This window comes from Drosophila simulans, chromosome 3R (assembly GCF_016746395.2).
Source record: "Drosophila simulans strain w501 chromosome 3R, Prin_Dsim_3.1, whole genome shotgun sequence".
NCBI classification, from domain to species: Eukaryota; Metazoa; Arthropoda; class Insecta; order Diptera; family Drosophilidae; genus Drosophila; species Drosophila simulans.
Window position 1 is genome coordinate 14,090,250 of NC_052523.2, and position 18,445 is coordinate 14,108,694.

The 18,445-nt window shown below is 42.6% G+C and overlaps 4 protein-coding genes across 4 annotated transcripts; 3 read left to right on the forward strand and 1 right to left on the reverse strand.

Annotated features, from left to right (window-relative positions):
- Window positions 1-3,608: 3,608 nt before the first annotated feature.
- Window positions 3,609-5,993, reverse strand: LOC6728431. The gene has a single exon (XM_002103740.4). The coding sequence runs from the start codon at window positions 5,874-5,876 to the stop codon at window positions 3,741-3,743; it is 2,136 nt and encodes a 711-aa protein (XP_002103776.2). The 5' UTR covers window positions 5,877-5,993; the 3' UTR covers window positions 3,609-3,740.
- A 1,208-nt stretch (window positions 5,994-7,201) lies between these two features.
- LOC6728433 (band 7 protein AGAP004871) lies at window positions 7,202-9,123 on the forward strand. Its single transcript, XM_016176879.3, has 5 exons — window positions 7,202-7,493; window positions 7,563-7,707; window positions 7,762-8,121; window positions 8,177-8,342; window positions 8,407-9,123. The coding sequence occupies exons 1-5, from the start codon at window positions 7,430-7,432 to the stop codon at window positions 9,040-9,042; spliced, it is 1,371 nt and encodes a 456-aa protein (XP_016035035.1). The 5' UTR covers window positions 7,202-7,429; the 3' UTR covers window positions 9,043-9,123.
- LOC27206982 lies at window positions 9,118-10,008 on the forward strand. The gene is made up of 2 exons (XM_016182747.3): window positions 9,118-9,629; window positions 9,693-10,008. Exons 1-2 carry the CDS (start codon window positions 9,236-9,238, stop codon window positions 9,896-9,898), a joined length of 600 nt encoding a protein of 199 aa, XP_016035036.1. The 5' UTR covers window positions 9,118-9,235; the 3' UTR covers window positions 9,899-10,008.
- A 52-nt stretch (window positions 10,009-10,060) lies between these two features.
- On the forward strand, window positions 10,061-11,058 carry LOC6728434. Its single transcript, XM_002103743.4, has one exon. It carries the CDS (start codon window positions 10,064-10,066, stop codon window positions 10,673-10,675), a length of 612 nt encoding a protein of 203 aa, XP_002103779.1. The 5' UTR covers window positions 10,061-10,063; the 3' UTR covers window positions 10,676-11,058.
- The last annotated feature ends 7,387 nt before the right edge of the window (window positions 11,059-18,445 follow it).

Below are 18,445 nucleotides of genomic sequence, written 5' to 3' on the forward strand. Positions count from 1 at the left end.
GTTTCCATTTTCATGCCAAATTTCGACACACACATCCGCGTCTGCGGTCAACTCCGGATTCGGTTCCGGATCCGCCCGCCCAACCGGAAGCCTTCGGCAATGCGACGATAGGAAATTGGTTTATTTTATTCCCATCGACGGTTTTCCGCGGCCTTGGATGGTGGGAAAAGTGGGTGTTTGGCTGTAGGTCGGTCCGTTTTTGGGGGAATTTCCAAATTAACATGAACAACGATTTAACGATTTCGCTCTGAAAAATCTAATTAAGAAAAAAACAATTTCCGATTTCATTGCGCACTTAATTTTTTTTTTCTTTTTGAGGGAGGGTGAATAACGAAATAATTAGAGCACCATTAGTTGAATACTTGATGTTTGTTTTTCAGTGAGCTGCGCCAGCTTAAAGCCTACAAATTGACTGGTTCAGCCCTGGTTTTTGGTGGTGCTGGTGGGCCACTCTGCTTGTGCCCTCCGTCTGGCCACGTTCTAATGAAAACGAGTCCCAAATGAAGTTAGAGTCAACAGCAATAGCGGATGGTAATAACTAGGCCAAAATAAGCAGATGGGCAGGATATGGTTAGGGATTTCCATTTGAAACCGACGTTCAAATGCACTATGTTAGCCCTATAATAAAAAATCTTATAAAATAAAAGGTAATAGATGAATAAATAAGAAACTATAGCTTGAAGTTTGGTATGATTTAATTTTGTCAGAAATATTTAAATAATGTCCTAGTTAAGGCAGTTTTCATTCATTATTTACAGCAATAAAAACAAAGTGTTTTTAGTAAATTTACTCTAATATAAAAACATTTAATTTAATTCTTTCAAACTTTAAAAATTCACAGGATATAAATTCAGTTCCTCTCTATAGTAAAGTCAAGAGCTGTGTGGTTCTCAAGTATAAACACGAAAACACTCACCACTCCAAAACAAATTGAGATAGCTCTCAGCCAGGGTATAAGGGTCTTTGACCTCATATCCACTGGCCACCAGCCCATTTTGGCAACCCATCGTCCCAGTCACATGCAGCTGAAAATGCATTTGGAGTATGTGACCGCAGGAACACAGAAAACCCAAAAAAAAAGGGCGAATTGAAGCGCCCTGGAGCATGAATGGGAATACGCGAAACAGGATCACACTCATATGACCAAAAAAAAAAAATAGGTTGGCGGAAAAAATACAGACTAAATGTGCTCGTTAGTGGTTTCTGGCTGAGTTTTCCATGTCGATTGTCTATTGAGCCTTTTATGTGAATACCCCAGATTCGTTGCCGTATCGCATAAATTCCATCTTCAGCGGCTTCGTTTAGCCAGCTGCCCTGGCCTTTTCCGGAATTTGGCCATGCCGAATGTTTGACTTTTAAGCAAAGTCAACACGCAATTTAAATAACAATTGGCCCATCTTTTGTGGGTGTCTTGTGAGTGTGTGTGTGTGAATGGATGTGTGTTTGGATGAGTGTCATTAGCAAGACATTTATACGCCTCAGTTGAGCACCCAACACATGTTTATGCATATCAGCAACCTTTTGCCGAGCATAAATTAAGTCAAGGCCAGGATTTTGCTGACAAGGAAAAACATTTTGCCAAACATGTGTGGCTCAGTGTTCTACAAAAGCTTTCTAAGAACCCAGGACTTACGGGGAGCGTTACTTACACAGAGGGATAAGAAGCGTAAGTAGCGGAAAATCGGCTCAGTAGTGGTAGAGGAATTTCTGGGAAAGCAGTCTAGATAGTGAAATGGTATGTCAAATTCAATGGATACATATCTAGCCTAAAAAACTAGTATATATGTTCTTTAAAAACTTGTGTCTTTCAAGAATGAGTTAAACCCTTTTATCCAATAACGACAATACACTTATGTAATTTTCTAAAGATAAACCCGCTAGTTCTACTTGCAGTGCTTGCTATTTGTTTATTTTGAAGTGAATTTCCACACAAGCTTAGTGATTGAAAGCATCCATATGCTAAGTGAATGTTTCTATAGCCACACCCAGGCACCCAGACTTGGTGGTATTAGATGACCTAACCAGACCGACTTACTGGTCACCTGCACATCCTTATCCTGCGCCACTGCCAATGCCTTTCTTCCGTCGTCCTTATTCTCTTTGCATTGCCGTTTTATCTAAGCTCAGCTTTGGCATTGTTAATACCAACACATTTTCACATTTTTACCCACTTGGAAAATTTACGTATTTCCCCAGCCCCTCCCCGCCATGTCTGGATACCCACACCCTGCTGCTGATGTCACGGCATTTGGACTTTCCTGCACTTTAGTAAGCGCACAAATCCGCACGAGAAACGGATAAAAAAAAGGGATTTTATCTTTTAGACGCTTGTTGCTTTTGGCTCCTTGAAGTCGCCGTCCGGACATTTCCGGCTAAAGAAATACGTATGCCCGTGTGCTGACGTGGAATTATCGCTGGACCAGATTTATACCGGGGCCAACAATGCTGCACGCTGATTGTGGGAATTAACAGCTCCGTTTCTTGGCAACAATAATTTATGGCTTAAACAGCTAGCCAAAACAGTTAGGGCATTATTGAATTCACTCGAAACATTGGTGGCTGCACGCTCATTGAATGTCCTTTTCTAGGATTTCTGCGACTTCTCACACTTTCCTCCGAACACCATCGTTGCCAAGTCATCTGTGCTGATTTCCATGGCAAATTTCTCCTTTCGCACCATTCATTTCCAGCGCCAAACAATGGATCCCAAAAAAGAAACCGAAAGTGGGAAAAAGTGTCTGCTGCATTGAGACAAATTTAATGAAATTTCAAATTGCCATTCGCCTTCTGTCTAGATCTCAGGATGCTTTCGACTCCTCTTCGTCGTGTCACAGCTACAAGAGGTTGTTCTGGATTTCTCTTCGAAAATTTTGCAACAAACTTCTAAAATGTTTAAATCTTTAAGAGGGCCTTTTAAACTATTCGCATTACCGATGCAACTTTAACTAAATAAACTGACATAGCCACAAAGTCATGTTTGTGAAATCAAAAATAAACAAAATAATTTGTTATTATTAGTATATCTCATCGCTCACGCTTAAGTAAAGGTTCTAAGTATATGAAATCCTGTCACTTTGGCAGCAACTTGTGGCACAACTAAGCTAGGATACTTATTCCACAAATAGTGGAATTAATCGAAAAACCAAAATCGGCGAGTGTGAATATCGGAATATCGTTCTTCTACGCCTTCATCGTGGGCTTTGCATGTCGGACAGGAGTCGACTCAAGTCGCCTTGTTCAGGGTGTCCTTTGTGCCGCTGTGACAGCTGCTCATTTCACGCTTGGTAATTTCAATGAATTTTGCGGGGATTCTGAAGGACATGCCATGCCACGGCACGCTATCCACTTATTTGTATGCCGGTCATTAATTAAATTTTCTCATTTATATTGAATACGTTTAGTTTGAATAGTTCTTCTTAGAAGACAGTGGGGCTAATTTATATTTACACTATTATCTTAAATCTGTACTGTAAACAGTTTACTTCTTGCATTTTGCAATTTAATTAAAATTGATTAAATAGAAATAAACAATTTCTTACTTTAAAAGCGAATAAATATTCTATAAATATTTAATTAAATTTGTCGAAATAAAAGAGAACTTTCAATCCTTTGGGGTTAACATATACAATTATATCATATGCATAAATATATCAATAAACATTAAAACTAGACATTACAAACAATTTAACAACAAACAATTTAGCAACAATTAATTTGTAATCCAAACAATGATCTTCATCCTATTTAAGCATGTCTGCGTATCGAACTGGCAGATAGGCGAAGAAGGTTTTGAGCATGGATGAGCTTCTGGCCAAGTGGGGACTCAGGGCACTCCAGCAGATCCTTGTCAGGGTCAGGATCTTATCGTTGAGCGGCATTCGGTATTCGGTTTTTAACTTCTTGCACAGCGCCTCCAGACGCTTAATGTCGTCGAATGTGTCCTTTGCCGAGAATCCTTCGCGCTTGGCGCTGGGTGCTTCGTTTAGCTGGCTCTCAACATGCATAAAGGTGGCCAGTCCCTTTTCAATCGTATCGACAATCTCTTCGTGGCAGTAGGTCTTCCCATATCGACGCTTAATCCACTCGAGCATCACAAAGGATTTGTGCGAGTTGGGAAAAGCGGCGAACACGCAGCGTGGATCCCGTCTCAGTACGGAAAATCCATCCCGCAGCAGGCGCTCCATTAAGTGTTGGTTGTTGGGGTCGAACTTCTTGATTGTCTTTGTCCAATCTAGGGCTTCATTTGTTTTGCAGATTTCTTCCGGCTCATTCTTGGTTGGCTCTTCAATAGTCGTTGGTCTCTCGGATTGGCCAGATGTCAGGCGCCGTTGATGAGCCTCCAGGGAGCCGAACCACATATTTTGGGCGCACTCAATGATGGCCGCCACCACCTGGTCTCGGGGATTGATACGTCCGTTGTAGTTATCCTCGCTTGAGGGGCAACTTTGATCCTTTAAGGAGCGGATGGCCTGGGCACGCATCACATCCTTGGGATCTGGATTCTGATCCTGCGGTGCAACCTCATGGTATTTGAACACGAAGGGGCTGTGCTGGCGAGGAGCCTCGAAAAAGCGTCCTGGCTTCGAAGATTTCTTGCAGGAAGATTGCTTATCGTCGCCGAATTTGGATTTCGTGATGGACACCTTCCGCGGACGTTTGAGGTGACCTAGTAAGGGGGGTGGACATTTGGCCAGCTTTTGCTCCACGGGTACCGTGGGGCATGGGATGTCATCATCGGGATCCGAGACCCGCACTTTACTTAGCAGACTCACGTTACCCCTGCCGGTGATCACATGGATACCCAAGGTGGGCTTGGCACTCAGACGCCCGATGTCCGCTTCCTGGGATAGGTACTTTATCTTGATATCCTGCACAGCCGTAGGCACTTTGCCCACCGAACACATCTGATCGTGATCCTCCAACAACATGACATCCGTGTGGTGGCGCTCACGAAGTCGTTTCCAACGCAGCGTGACCTCCTCAATGTCCCTTTCCAACTGGGCCACAATACGCTTTTTAAGGAGGGCATCCTGGCGTGAAGTGATATCCACGAGAGCCAAACACTGTTTGTGGGCCTTGACCACAGCTGCATCCTTCAGCAGCTGCTCCTGCCGCAGTGCCTCCTTGTGGAACTCGCACATGGGCATCGTCTCGCTCTCCGCCGGCTGAGTACCATCTATCTTTGTCCAGTAGTCGGCCATGATGTCGCCCACCATCTTGAAGAGCATCCGCTTCACCGGCTGGAACCTATAAGTGGCGAACCAGCGGTTCTCCTCGTTCACCCTGTAGTTGGGCCTCTCGCCGGCGGGCCAGAATGGAAAGGAGACCACGTGGCAGGGTCTCTTGGCAGTGAACTTCTCGCCACCCTTGGGTAGCTTTGGTTTGGGCAACGAGGTAAAATAGGGCGAGCGGACCTTTCGAAAATCCGATTCCCGTCTGGTCGATAAAGGTGTTGGCAACGACATGGAACGATAATCCACTGGCGGAGCTATCGACTCCTTCTTATTCAGCCGTTCCACTCCCGGCGGCAGAATTTTGTCCAGTTCCCTCATGGTCATCTCCAGATCCAAGAAAGTGATGGCGGACATCAGGATCCGTTCACTATACGCAGACCCTGTGCCCTTGTAGCACGCCTCCATCAGAAAGTAAAGGAATGCCAAGTCGCTGCCGCGACAAATCCCAATTAGCTTGCGCAACATCCGTGTCTTCACCATGGGCGTGACTCCCAAGCGACTGAGACAGAACTGGGTGCGGTACACAGTACCCTCAGCGTGGTCATCGCGGATCGAGAAGGCCAGTGCCTCGACGGCCTGCACCTGGAAGTCGGACAGATTGGTGTACCATGAGGCGCCCACTGGGGCTGGCTTGTCCAGCATGGTTTACTTCAACAATTTAGTTGGTATCGCGAAAAATATAAAAAATAAATAGGCTAAATAAAATTACTTAAAATTTTGATTGATGTATGTATGCATATGTTGAAAGTTTAGACTGAACTAAATCATTTTAGATTTAAGTTAACACGCCCACTTTTCGTGATATGGAGTTCATACATAGGGGCTATATTGCCCCTTCAATGCAAGGATACTTACATGTTCCATTTAAGCCGCACACCCATTTGTGCTGAAATTGCCACTGGGTGTCACTATGTTACATAAAAACCCGGGCACTGATAAATACCTTTTCGCATGCATCGTTCAACCCATCGGTGCTCAATTCACACGCCAACACACTTATCGGCGATGATTGAGGCAATTGCATCGGTATCTGAGACTGCACTGAAAAGCCATTAATTTGCCACCTTCCATCAGGCAACAGGTGGATTCCCGTATTGTTTTCCTCCGCAGTTCGCTCGTTTTTACCCACCTACCTAGCCACGTTTGTACGTTCGCTCCATGCGAGGAAGCCCCATTTCCCTGTCCCGACAACTGACATCTGACAATGATGGATTAGTTTATCAGAGCGGGTCAGGACATTCATTTGCTCTTTGTTTCGCAGTTCATCGCAGAACCCACACAACCCACAGCCCACACACTTGCCCCCTTGGGGACTAATAACTTTATCCATCATCAGAGCGAAATATAATAGAGTAATTTTCTATGTGACGCGCCAGGATAATTGGCTGGACTTGGAGTTGGATCCGGACTCGAACTCGGACTTGACCATATGTCGCTGCACTTGCAATCAGATATATTGTGGCAGGAGGAGGTTCGGATCTGGATGGCCGGACTGGGGTCACCAGAAGAATGGGCAAATCACATAAATTACTTTATGATGGCGTTTGGGCCATGAATCTGGTGAGAGAAGGAAAACTTTCTTTCAGCCTGGCACATGTGGTCACGGAAAGGCAAAAAAAAAAACAAAATGTATAAGAGTTGTATAAAAAAAGAGTGGCAACTTGCAGACTGCCACAAGGAAGCAACAAAAGTCATTTCGAAGTTATTACCCCGCTCCACAAACCATTCTGCAGTATTAAAGCCAGGTCCAGTCAGTTTCCATTTGTTTGTCGCTTTATGAAAAAAAAGAACATACAGCAAGAAAGGCGAGAAAACAAAAGTTTTCCTCCTTTTGGCCTATGAACTTTGGGCAGCAACGCTCTGCGATAAAGTTTCTGCCTTCTATTTTATTTTGTGGACAATTTTTATTTGTAACTCACCATTCTGAGAGTTTGTGTCTACTTCTGTTTTTGCTGCCGAAAAAAGTTTGCCACCCGAGGAGCTGGCAGGAAAAATGTAATTTCAAAAATTTCAAATAAAATTTAATTTCTTCAACTGCGAGCGCAATATGCAAATGATTAAATTGGAATTTATTTAAGCCTGGAAAAGTGCAATAAGCGGATTGAGGTGTTCAATAAATACCGGAAATAACTTACATTTGAAAAAACATTCAATGAAATCGATCTATTTTAACTGTCATCCAAAAATTTCTTGTTATGAGGGAGCGATATGCAGTCGAATCAGAGAAGCAAGATAATGTGGAACCCACCCCAGAAGATGGTAAGGATTGGAGGACCTCAAGGAGCCACATCTTTTTAACTTATTTATAATAATTTATTGCCCTTGCAGATAACAGCTATTATATCGTTGAAAAGGTAGCGGTGTTCGTATCATGGATTTTAGTGTTGTTGTTATTTCCTTTATCGCTGTTGTGTTGTCTGACTATTGCCTTAGAGTTCCATCGACTTGTGGTATTTCGATTGGGTCGTATTAGGTAAACCTATTCCCCACCTAAAAGTATGATCTATAACTGAAATTCTATTTTCAGGAGTTGCTTAGGACCAGGTTTAGTTTTTCTCCTTCCCTGCATCGATTCGTTTAATACGGTGGACATTCGCACCGATGTGGTTAATGTGGATCCGCAGGAGTTGCTCACCAAGGACTCGGTGTCGATTACAGTGAACGCAGTGGTGTTCTACTGCATCTACGATCCCATCAACTCGATCATCAAGGTGGACGATGCCAGGGATGCCACCGAAAGGATCTCCCAGGTCACCCTGCGCAGCATTGTGGGCTCGAAAGGACTCCACGAACTTCTGGCATCCAGGCAGCAGCTTTCCCAGGAAATCCAGCAGGCGGTTGCAAAGATCACAGAACGTTGGGGCGTGCGAGTGGAACGAGTGGACCTGTAAGTTAGTCTTCGTTGTTTAAGTGATCTGTACTTTTTGGTACCCCCTCTGCAGGATGGAGATATCCTTGCCAAGTAGTCTGGAGCGATCATTGGCCAGCGAAGCGGAGGCGACAAGGGAGGCCAGGGCCAAAATCATCTTGGCAGAAGGAGAAGCCAAAGCCTCGAAGGCTTTAAAAGAATGCTCAGATGTGATGTCGGAAAACGAAATTACACTACAAGTAATGGCTAATAATACTGACTAATTTTTTTTTCAAAAATTTGTATATTTTCTATCCAACTTAGCTAAGGCATCTGCAGATTCTCCGTTCTTTGGCAACGGAACGTCGGGTTAATGTGCTTTTCCCCATACCTTTGGAAATTATGGCACCGTTTATGGATGGAAAGGATTCGTCGGATGCAGCACAAGATGACGATGACCGGAGGGATAGTGATGACGAATACGATTATTTACATTTATTTTCACCAAAAGTTTACATCTCGGGTTCACCACCAGATTTCTTTAATGATGCGCAAACAGATAGCAGAACTGAAAATCCCGAAGTTGGAAAAACCACTGAGAATGTGGAAGAAAACAAACCGGCGCGTTCGTGGCTATGGCCACCATTTTTCAGACCCTCGCGATCTGCCCAGGATGGCGAACAACCATCTAGCAGTCGAAGAGTTCGTCCGGAAAGTGGTCAGCCGTCGGCTAGATCCAATCGAACTGATGATGCAATCGAACCCTATCCACTTCTGAGCAAACCCCCAGCCCGTTCGAGTTCTCCTACTAAGCCTTCTTCCATTCCCATTCCTCCGCGTCCTGATCCTCCGACACTTCCTCCAATTCCGCCACATCCAACTCTACCTCCCATTCCGGAACGGCCCATACCCCCTCCCAAGAATACATCGACTCCGCCAGAAAAAGATCCAAAAGTATGAAAAGCCGACAAAAATTATTACTTTTAAGATCTCTATTTAGCGATTGAGCTTTTATATTAAAATGACTAAAATATCTTTCTATTATAGAATATTTAACAGGGTTTTTAAACAAAATTTCACTAAATAACGCGTCATGAATTTAATTTCATTGTGAGCCCCATCAATTTAAAATTTCCTTAATACATCAAATACAATGTCAGTCCTTAAACAAGTTTGCGATGGACCTGAGCCGAAATGGAAGGCAGAAAGGAGCATCTTCGAGCTGCCGGAACATAAACTGATCACCTCACAGGAATGCATGCAACTGAAGCGTGAGCTGGAAGCCGAGAGGCCAGATGAGTTCGAGGTTAGTCCCATGATCCTGTGCCTTATGCTGACCCTGTTGCTTTTCCTGATCGGCTTCTGGATTTGGTTAATATCGCGTAGCTGCCTCTTTTCGCAACCAGAGCCGGTTGCTTTTAAGAGCAGGGAAGTACATCGCGTTCCAGGAGGTTCAACTCCAAAATGCAAAAGCCAAAAAATTAGTTACTTTGATGAACTGGCGGACTGGGATGGTAATCCATTGAAATATAGCGGTTCCAATCAAGGTATTCCGAAGGCTAACTTCTGTCATTTAATGAATTTGAGCGGAAAGTCGGCTGTTTCCGTAGCTCCAGTCTTGGAAACGGAGGGCGGATCAACACAAAGAGCCACCGAATCTGTGCAAAAAACTGATAGCAAGGAATCGGTTCTCTCAACCAGTCAGGCTTTGGCAGGATCAGCCCTCTGCAGTCCAAAAAGGAAATACAGGATCAAGTGGTCCAACTTTATTAGGCGAAATCGAAAAAAACAATCCGAAACTGAAAGCCCACAATAATTAGTTGTTGGAAATAGAAGTTCAGATTACCCTTAATTGAATTACTAATTTAATTTACAGAAATTCCTTTTCTTTTTGACTGAAATAAAGCAAGCTTGGGAAAAATGAAATGTAAAGATTAATATATATGTACTTTCCCAATATATATTCACCAGTGTAATAAGAATGAATCCAGCGTGCAGACTGAACCTGGAGAGCAAGGAATGCCAGGAGTGGATGAACGAGGTGTGTGCCCACTGCTCCCACCTGCTGCCCGGCGTGGAGGAGGCGGAGCTGTGGGACAAGTGGTGGTCGGACGAGCTGCCCGCTCCGTTCAAGTCGAGAGTTAATCTTATGTCCGCCTACGATTGCCACAAGCTGCGCAAAGAGGTTGCCCGCCAGGTGACGAATAGCCGAGATCAGGAGTGGCACGAGGAGGAAGGCAATCCGGTCACCTGGACGCTCTGCCAGCTAATCCTACTGATCATAGTGATGGTTTCCTCGATGATCGCCATGGGGTGTGCCCTGAAAGTGCTCTGCGAAAGCCAACGTCGCTGGTCGGGCCGCACGAAATGTGCTCCACCAATAAAGGTGAAACAGGAAGAGAGGCCACCGCCACCACCAGCCGATGTGGAGACGCCGCCCCAAAAGGACATCTGCAAGCCAGCCAAGCAGCCCAAGGCCTTCATCTCCTTTGGCCGGACCACCGACCCACGCACACGTTTCGGTCCGTATAAGCACCAGAAGCTGCTCCAGACCGCCTCCATGCGACCGGAATGCCAGCCGGCGGAGTCGTAGCGCCAACTCGTGACCATCGCCATCGCCCGGAGCGGTGGAGCAGCACGTCGAATGGCAATCGGCGAAAAACAAATCGGCCACAAAATAACCGGCAGCGGGGAGCACTGGCCAAAAAATCGAAAACAAATTCGAAGGCTGCCGGAGCTGTGCTCAATCGCGGATAAGATTTATGAAATGTGTTCCGCCCCGATTTGTTCTCTTTTTCCCGGTTCGCCTCTAGTCCTTTTCGGTTTCCTTTTTTATGTTGCCGCGCTGCACGAAACACAAAAACAAATAAATATTCAGACGTTCGCACAGTGGCTCTAAACATGATTTAAAAGTTTATAAATATTTTGATATGGTTCCATGTTAAATTATTATTTTAAGATTAATAAAACAATCGAAAAAGGGTGTTTATTGGTGAAAAATACTTTGTTAAATTGTTATTTTATTACTTTTCAAAAATTCGCTATAAATATATCCATGTATTGTGAAAATAGCTATATAATAAGCAACACAATATTTTCTACATTTGAAGATGAATCCCAAGTATACATGAATAAACAGTGTGTTAATTGAAAATTTGTTTTGGCCCACTGTGCGTAAGCGGGATCGGGATCGGGATACGGACCCAAAACATGCATGCCCGTACATTTGGCCGGAATGACCCCGGAGAAGTGGCTGGCCAAGTGTTGTTCCTGGCAGCGTATCAACATTTTGCCTATAAATACGGCGGATGTCGTTAATCTCAAATACAAGCAATTTTTAAAAATGCATTGGGTATTGTTTATCTCACGGATGGGTGGCCGTTTTGAAGGATGGCGGTTGCTGTTTTGGGGTTTGGAGCTTGGAGCTGAATGAGTGAGTGTCAGAGTGCATGGGATTGGCCATAAAAAAACAATTGAATTTAATTTCAATTGAATGCACACTCAAATCGAAATTGAAGCAAGCAATTTAGACAAAATGCACTTGTGTATACGTAATGTCTAAATGATTGTTCAAATTATGGCTGCCAGTTGAAATTTATATGCCATTTTCCGCCGCCGTCGCAACGGCATTTCAATTTTTTTTTTGTTTTATATATATATTTAATGAATTTATTTGCGGATTGGGGATATGGAACTCGAATTCCGAATCGTATATATTCCGAACTGGTGTGTCACAGCAGGCGTGGCACTTAAATCACGGCCGCAACTGTAGCAAAATTGAAAACTTTTACTATACTGAATGTTTGTTCGGCCATTCGTTGGATTGTTTGTTTGTTGGTCTGTGCTTGTTTGTATGTTTGTTGGCGGGCACTTTTAATTCATTCGGTGCAGCTGGCGACCCAGAGGGGAAAAATAAAAAATATATAAGGGACGGCGACCCCCGGGTGACTTTGATTTATTTGTTGCTCCCATCCCGCCATCCAATCGGAATTAAAAGTTTAACAGCTTTGCAATGCGCTTTAGTGCTTTAAAAACGCATTGATTGCTATTGACAAATTGATTTTCTTTCCTGCCCAACTGCCAATTTCCAGTGCAATGCCATCTGATTCGATTCGATTCGATTCGATTCGATTTGGGTGCATTAACAAAGGCCACTGCGACATTATGACAGACTGTCGTCGTAAATCACCAGCCGCAGACCGCAAACGAGTTGAGGCTTCTGTTTCTGGTCGTGTCAACCCTTTCGAGCCTTTAATATAACCAAACAATTTAAAAGGTGTGCGTGTGTGTGTGTTTGCGATAATTAAACGTTGAAGTGCATGCCATCCAATCGAATGCAATATTTGCAACTTCTTGACTCAAATTAGAATTCAATTTGCAGCCGCTTGTCTTGCAAATTTATTTATCGAATCAATCACCAGGCCCATTGATTGAGGCTCGTTCGCAAATTATTTACCCACATTGATTTGTCCCTTTGGGTTTGCTTTGCAACATTGCCACATTGTTTGGAGCCAAACTGAGCTGAAATTGATGAAGCAATGTTTTTGATCCTCTGCTGCATACTTTGTGGCTCCGACCAAAGTCCAATGTCCAGAGTGGCTCCACTTCCTCCGCCATGTGGCATTCGTAAGCAGGAAGGCACACACACACACACACACACACACATCCATTTCACAGAGCGTCGACAGCTGGCGGTTTTGGGGGTCAGGTTGGGTCGGGTCCTTGGTGGGTCGAATGCCTGGGCAGGCATATTAGAATTTGATAAATGTGCAGCACGGAAACGGGACGAAATGCAGCTGGACTATATGTTGCACTGCAAGAATATCCCGTGGCTAAAACCACATTGTTTGACCATGGTTTTGTCTACAATTTGATTGCTTTCTGCCAGAAAAGAGAAGAAAGTGTGCTAAATTAAACAAAAATAATGATGAAATCTATTTGTTGGCTGTAGGAACATGACTGTCTGTTTGCATACAAAAAGTGGTAACTAAAGGGCTAGGGACTCGTAATTAAAATACAGAATATCAAAAAAAAATGTTTAAAATATATAAAATATATGTTTAAATTCACATGATTAAAAGTTTATTCATTCATTCATGCAGATAGCTAAGGTGAAACCGTAATGCTGACATATATCTTTAAAAAGAAATCGATCTATATAGAATCCCATTGCGATTTCGAATAGTGTAATGCAGCCTGTTCGCCGGGTTCAACTTCATTCTTTACACGATTTAACTCGTTGATTTTGTGGCTTACACTCATTAAGCCAGCCTGGCCCTCCAATGGCATTGTTTGTATATGAGTTGAAAGGAGCATAGGATGGAAAAAGCTGCTAACCGAGCCTGGACAATCACGAGAGCCTGATCCCCTCTTACTTTGGCCATTTAAGCAAGCAGCACAACAACGGCTCTTTGTTTGATTGAGACTCGCACCGAGTTGGACTCGCATGCGGTTGCTCATACGCCCCATAAGCCAACGCCATCGGAGACCGCACACCCAGAAACCCCATCTTCATCGCTAAGGATGTGGCCTGCATGTCGACGCTGATTTTTATTCTCGGTCTAGGGAGTCAAGGCGTCCAGGAGTCCGCCCTCTTGATTTATTTCGATGCCCTTGCGCCAGCTGCAATCCTCAGCAGGCCATTGTGCTGCGAATCTCACTTTTCAAGAACTCAAACAAAGCATTAAAAGCGATATGGAAAATATTAATAACATGGCCTGGTCAATAGCCAGCGATTCTTTGGCCACACTTTCGAAATTTATGATACTCGGCCAACGCTGATTTATTCCGCCCACGGTTTGACCTCATTACACATTCAGGGGTCAGCCGCGTTGCTTTTAAAGAGTGGGGAGGTCCTTGCATTTGTTCACTAATTTTCTTTCAAGTTTACCCTCTGGCTGCCATAAATACTGCATAAATCAACGGCAAAGCTGCGCAGCATAAATTCAGATCGCATAATGTGCCAACCGAACAAGCGAACAATCGGTGAATATGAATTTAAGATTTGATTGAATTTGAATTACATTTATCCAGCATCGAGGGTATGAGCATAAGGTTCCAATTTAGCAATACCCAATAAGCCACACCGAAATGTATATGAATTTTAAATTCCAACAAATGTTTCTGTTTTATTTATGACTTGCTTTAATCTAATGAAAACTTGAAATATGTTTGCGAGTTTTTTGAGGTTGGACTCGGGTGTCAAATGCAATTAGCCTAGTCCATAACAAACAACATCGAGCTAATCCGTAATTCAAATTTGACTCTTTAATTGATTTACAGCATTTAAGATTGCACTCGAGGATGTCAATGAACCACCGTAAAGTCCAAAGCAAAGGTGGCTTTGTGCAGTGCTAATTATTTGAATAGTTGATTGAATGAACTCACTTAAAATAATTGTTAATTAAATGGATATTATGCAAAGTCATGCGGCTTTTGTAAACTCTAGGCTGTCATTATAAATCCATGACAAACGCCAGCAAAACGCAGAGAAGCGACCAGAGAGAATAATTAAACAATTTAATGATGGTTAATAACAAGTCTATGTGACAGCCTTAACCTCAATTGTGAGCTCCGGGGGAGACAACCTTTTTGATTATGTGCAAATCAGTTTTCACAGCAAATTAGGCAGCCACACATTATAACTTTGACAGTCAGGTTCAACCCCCAAGGACGACCTCGACCGCAGATCCTGCGCCACCCCCTCTCCCTCCCCCTCTCGCCGAGCGAAACCCTTTACCGTCGCATTTCGTAGACAGTGGAAAGTTCGCCCGGAGGCTCTTAAAAGTACACATGTAGCATATGTATGAGGAGCATCAAAAGTTTTAAAGCATCTGCCGACGCAGGAGAACGGGGTAATCCTACACCCAACCACTCACCCACTCAACCCCACAAAGCCCCTCACAAAAGTCACAGAGAGGCCATTGTAAATGATAAAAAAAAATTGAAAAAAAAAATGAAAAGAAAAAAATACTTTCGCGACCACGGGAGCGTGAAAGAGCCAAGAAAATTCAAACAAAAGTGCAACCAACTTTTTGGGGGCAAAGGTTGTGGCTCACTTTTATTTCTGCTCAGCCCGTAGAAAAAGTTTCCTTTTTGTGTCATTACTTTTTTCCATTCGAAGGACACTTAAACACTTGCCATGTAATTTATCTGATTGCAGGAAAGTGGGTAATCAATAATAAAAGGATATGAAATATCAAAAAACCACGAAACAAAACAACAGGAATTACACGTTCAGATGAATTGAATTTCCAAACAACTAACATTGATAACAAACCTTACCTAAAATATATTTATAAATTGGTTAAAATCATTTCGATTTACATTAAAATTTTACTCAACATGTGTTTGTAAACTGAAGCCTCATGTTATTCAAATTTCTAAATTTATATTTTCAATAAAATGCATTCTTTGAAAGCATTGAAATGCATTTGCTGCCGTTTGTTTTTCTGCGGAAAACCTGGTGAAAAACAATTAAATGCGGCGACTAATGTAAGCAAGGATAGCAAATATTTAAATTTATAAAAAAGTTTACATATTTGTTATACATGATATTTCAAGCTGCATTTATTATAAACATAATATGTTTACCCATGGTGTGTTTGCCATTAAACACATATTTAAATTTTTTTTTTTTCTTTGACAAAAAAATCTTTGGTCTTACAAAAGTAACATTGTTTAGCTCCTATCCTTACCCCGAACAATTCCTTCGGTCTCATCTTATCCAGTGCCTTATGATGTAACCAGCATCCTTCGACTGGGAATGGTTCGTTTCAAATTTCGCTTTTGCAACTGAGGATTCGGTGGTATTACGTTTCAGTTCATTCATTTCCATTCCCAAAATGGTAAATATGAGGGGATTTTCGGGGGCGACAAACTGTTGCATGCTGTTCCCACTGCTGAGTGCGCATGACTGTTCCCATTTCCGTTCACTGTTAACCGCTTGAACCTGAACGAATTGTTCCCAGTTTTTAGAAACGAGAATTTGAATTTTTATAATGAAGTCAACTGATAAGTAAAACATATTAAATAAATGTAAATAATGTGTTATTAATATCTAATTATAAAGGAGAATCTACATATAACAAATTGTATGCTTTAGTTCTTACTTAATTAATAATTGTTAATGACATCAAATAATTACATACATATAAAATTAGCTAAAATAATTTGTATAAATTGCACTTTAGACTGAATTAAATTGCTTAATTCCAGTCAACGTGCCATTCTTACATCTTCATCATACTTAACTTAAGACTTTCAATGAGAACACTCAATTCATATACGCATAACTTGTTTTCATCACACATCCATGCGTTCCTAATTCAAGATGTAAATAGCTGCGTTGAGGAAGTTAAAATCGCTGTTGAGTGTCGAGTAAGTAGGTCAAGTATTTTGATCATATAATATATAATTGCTCCTGCCACTTAACTAATTAAATAAAGACAGTTTTCTTTGTGCGCTCACCTCGACCCACCTGCCACCCATCTGCCTCCCACCTGGGCACCCAAACGCACTCGGTGGCACTGCCAATCGCACTCGGGGATGGAGTGGCATGGCCATGAATGCTGTGCCACCAATGACAATGAGATGAGAATGCCCTTGGGCTGCGTTCATAGGACGGATAGGTGGACGGACGGAGCAATGGCGATGGCGTTGGCGGGATCTTTCCGTTGGAGGCGTTTAATCTCATTCATTTTGAATAAGACCGGCTCCAGCGTATTTAGCCTGAGTACTTGTGTCAACACATTCCAAGACGGTTTCAAATTAAAAGGCCGTGTAATATGCTCCTCCGAGGGACTGTTTTTGTTTTGGTTTCCTTTTATTTTTTTGCCAGCTTCTAATGGTTTATGCCTAGACAACTGTCAATGGTCTCGGGGGCTGGGCATCGGGGAAAATTGCCTCCGGCTGACGTCAGCAACTTTTCGAGAAAGCGAAAGTAATTAAAAAAGTTTAGCCGAACGGATTTTCAAAAATATCCAATTGCTAAGCCAGAGCAATTGCATGTTTCTCAACTGCAGACTCTTTGTGGCAAGCTAGAGAAATTAAAAGCTTTACTTAATTAGCCACTCACCAAACAGGTTCTTAAACATAAGTTCATTTTAAATAAAAATGTAGATATATTTTATATATAATGGTCAGAAGGTTAGTTATGGTTTTCCCTTTAAAATTCTATTTAACTATCATTTTTAGTTCTCTACAAATATTTAGAAACACTATCTTTCGAAGCATGAATAATCCTTTGAAAGTATTCTAAACATTTATCGTAATGACGCATATTTACATATAATATGAGTGCCTTTCCTTTAAGAGAAGTTAAAGGCAGCTCGGCTACAAGGGATTGGGGCATATTGACTTTACGCCGCCTGGAAATTGGCTACGTGACTTGACAATACGAAGAAATGACGACGCGACGACGAGCTCCACGGACCTGATGATGATGGTCCTGATGGGGACGAAGCGAAGAGCCGCATGAAATGCAAATTTGGAAACATTAACAGTGCGGGGAGAGCAGTGCGCGGGGTCAAGGAAAAAAATCACAAGGACGACGCGGGAATGGAAACAAGTTGTTGGCTTCATTTCGTCACAGCCAGCTTGTTTTCATTAACTGGCCATCGAGGAGCCTTCGGCTGGGTTCCGCCGCTCGTTAGGCGTATGAGCAATCGATTAAGAATAATGGGCCGTTGGATTTACATCTGCAGCACAGAGCAATCAACATTAAGATCCGATTAAACTAGGATATCCCACCGAAGAAAATAACAAGAGGATACCTTTAAAGGTGCATCGATTTTAAGTCAAATTTCGGACCGCAGATAAACAAGCGGTTGATAGGAATAAGAAAATTTTCAAATGAAAGGTTTTTAAAAGTTATTTTAAAACGGTTTTTGGAAAAGATTTGAATATGATTTGTCTTTGCTTAACAATCATGACCGTAATTGCGAATATATTAAAAGTTCAAGTGACATTGAACAATAATTCTTAATCCTTTTCAATTCACGGCAAAAAGCAGAATGAAACGCACCACCCATAACTGCGAAATGAATTTTCACCCCTTTTTCCTTCGTTGCTATGCATGCCACACACATTTATATGCACAACAGGAAGTTGATTATTAAGTGCGTTCGCGAGTTGCTTCTCTTAATACCTCCTGCAATCCTGCGGCATCCTTGCTGGTCCTTCTCCTTCGCTCCGTCTGTGTGGCACACGTGTGAGTGCGCCTGTCGGCAAATTTCTTTATTGCGCTTTTATTTATCTGTCGGTGCCAGTTTCAACTTCGTTTACCGCTTCAATTTATCGGCTCCATGCGAGGCAGATTCACTCGTCCGTAATTGGAGTGCGTTTTTCTGTCTTTTAGTCGCAG

Coding starts and splice junctions, on each gene's coding strand:
- LOC6728431 (XM_002103740.4), bottom strand. CDS start 5,876: ATGCTGGACAAGCCAGCCCCAGTGGGCGCCTCATGGTACACCAATCTG.
- LOC27206982 (XM_016182747.3), top strand. CDS start 9,236: ATGTCAGTCCTTAAACAAGTTTGCGATGGACCTGAGCCGAAATGGAAG. Junction 9,630..9,692: donor ATATAGCGGTTCCAATCAAG/GTATTCCGAAGG, acceptor CTGTTTCCGTAG/CTCCAGTCTTGGAAACGGAG.
- LOC6728433 (XM_016176879.3), top strand. CDS start 7,430: ATGAGGGAGCGATATGCAGTCGAATCAGAGAAGCAAGATAATGTGGAA. Junction 7,494..7,562: donor GGAACCCACCCCAGAAGATG/GTAAGGATTGGA, acceptor TTGCCCTTGCAG/ATAACAGCTATTATATCGTT. Junction 8,343..8,406: donor AAAACGAAATTACACTACAA/GTAATGGCTAAT, acceptor TATCCAACTTAG/CTAAGGCATCTGCAGATTCT.
- LOC6728434 (XM_002103743.4), top strand. CDS start 10,064: ATGAATCCAGCGTGCAGACTGAACCTGGAGAGCAAGGAATGCCAGGAG.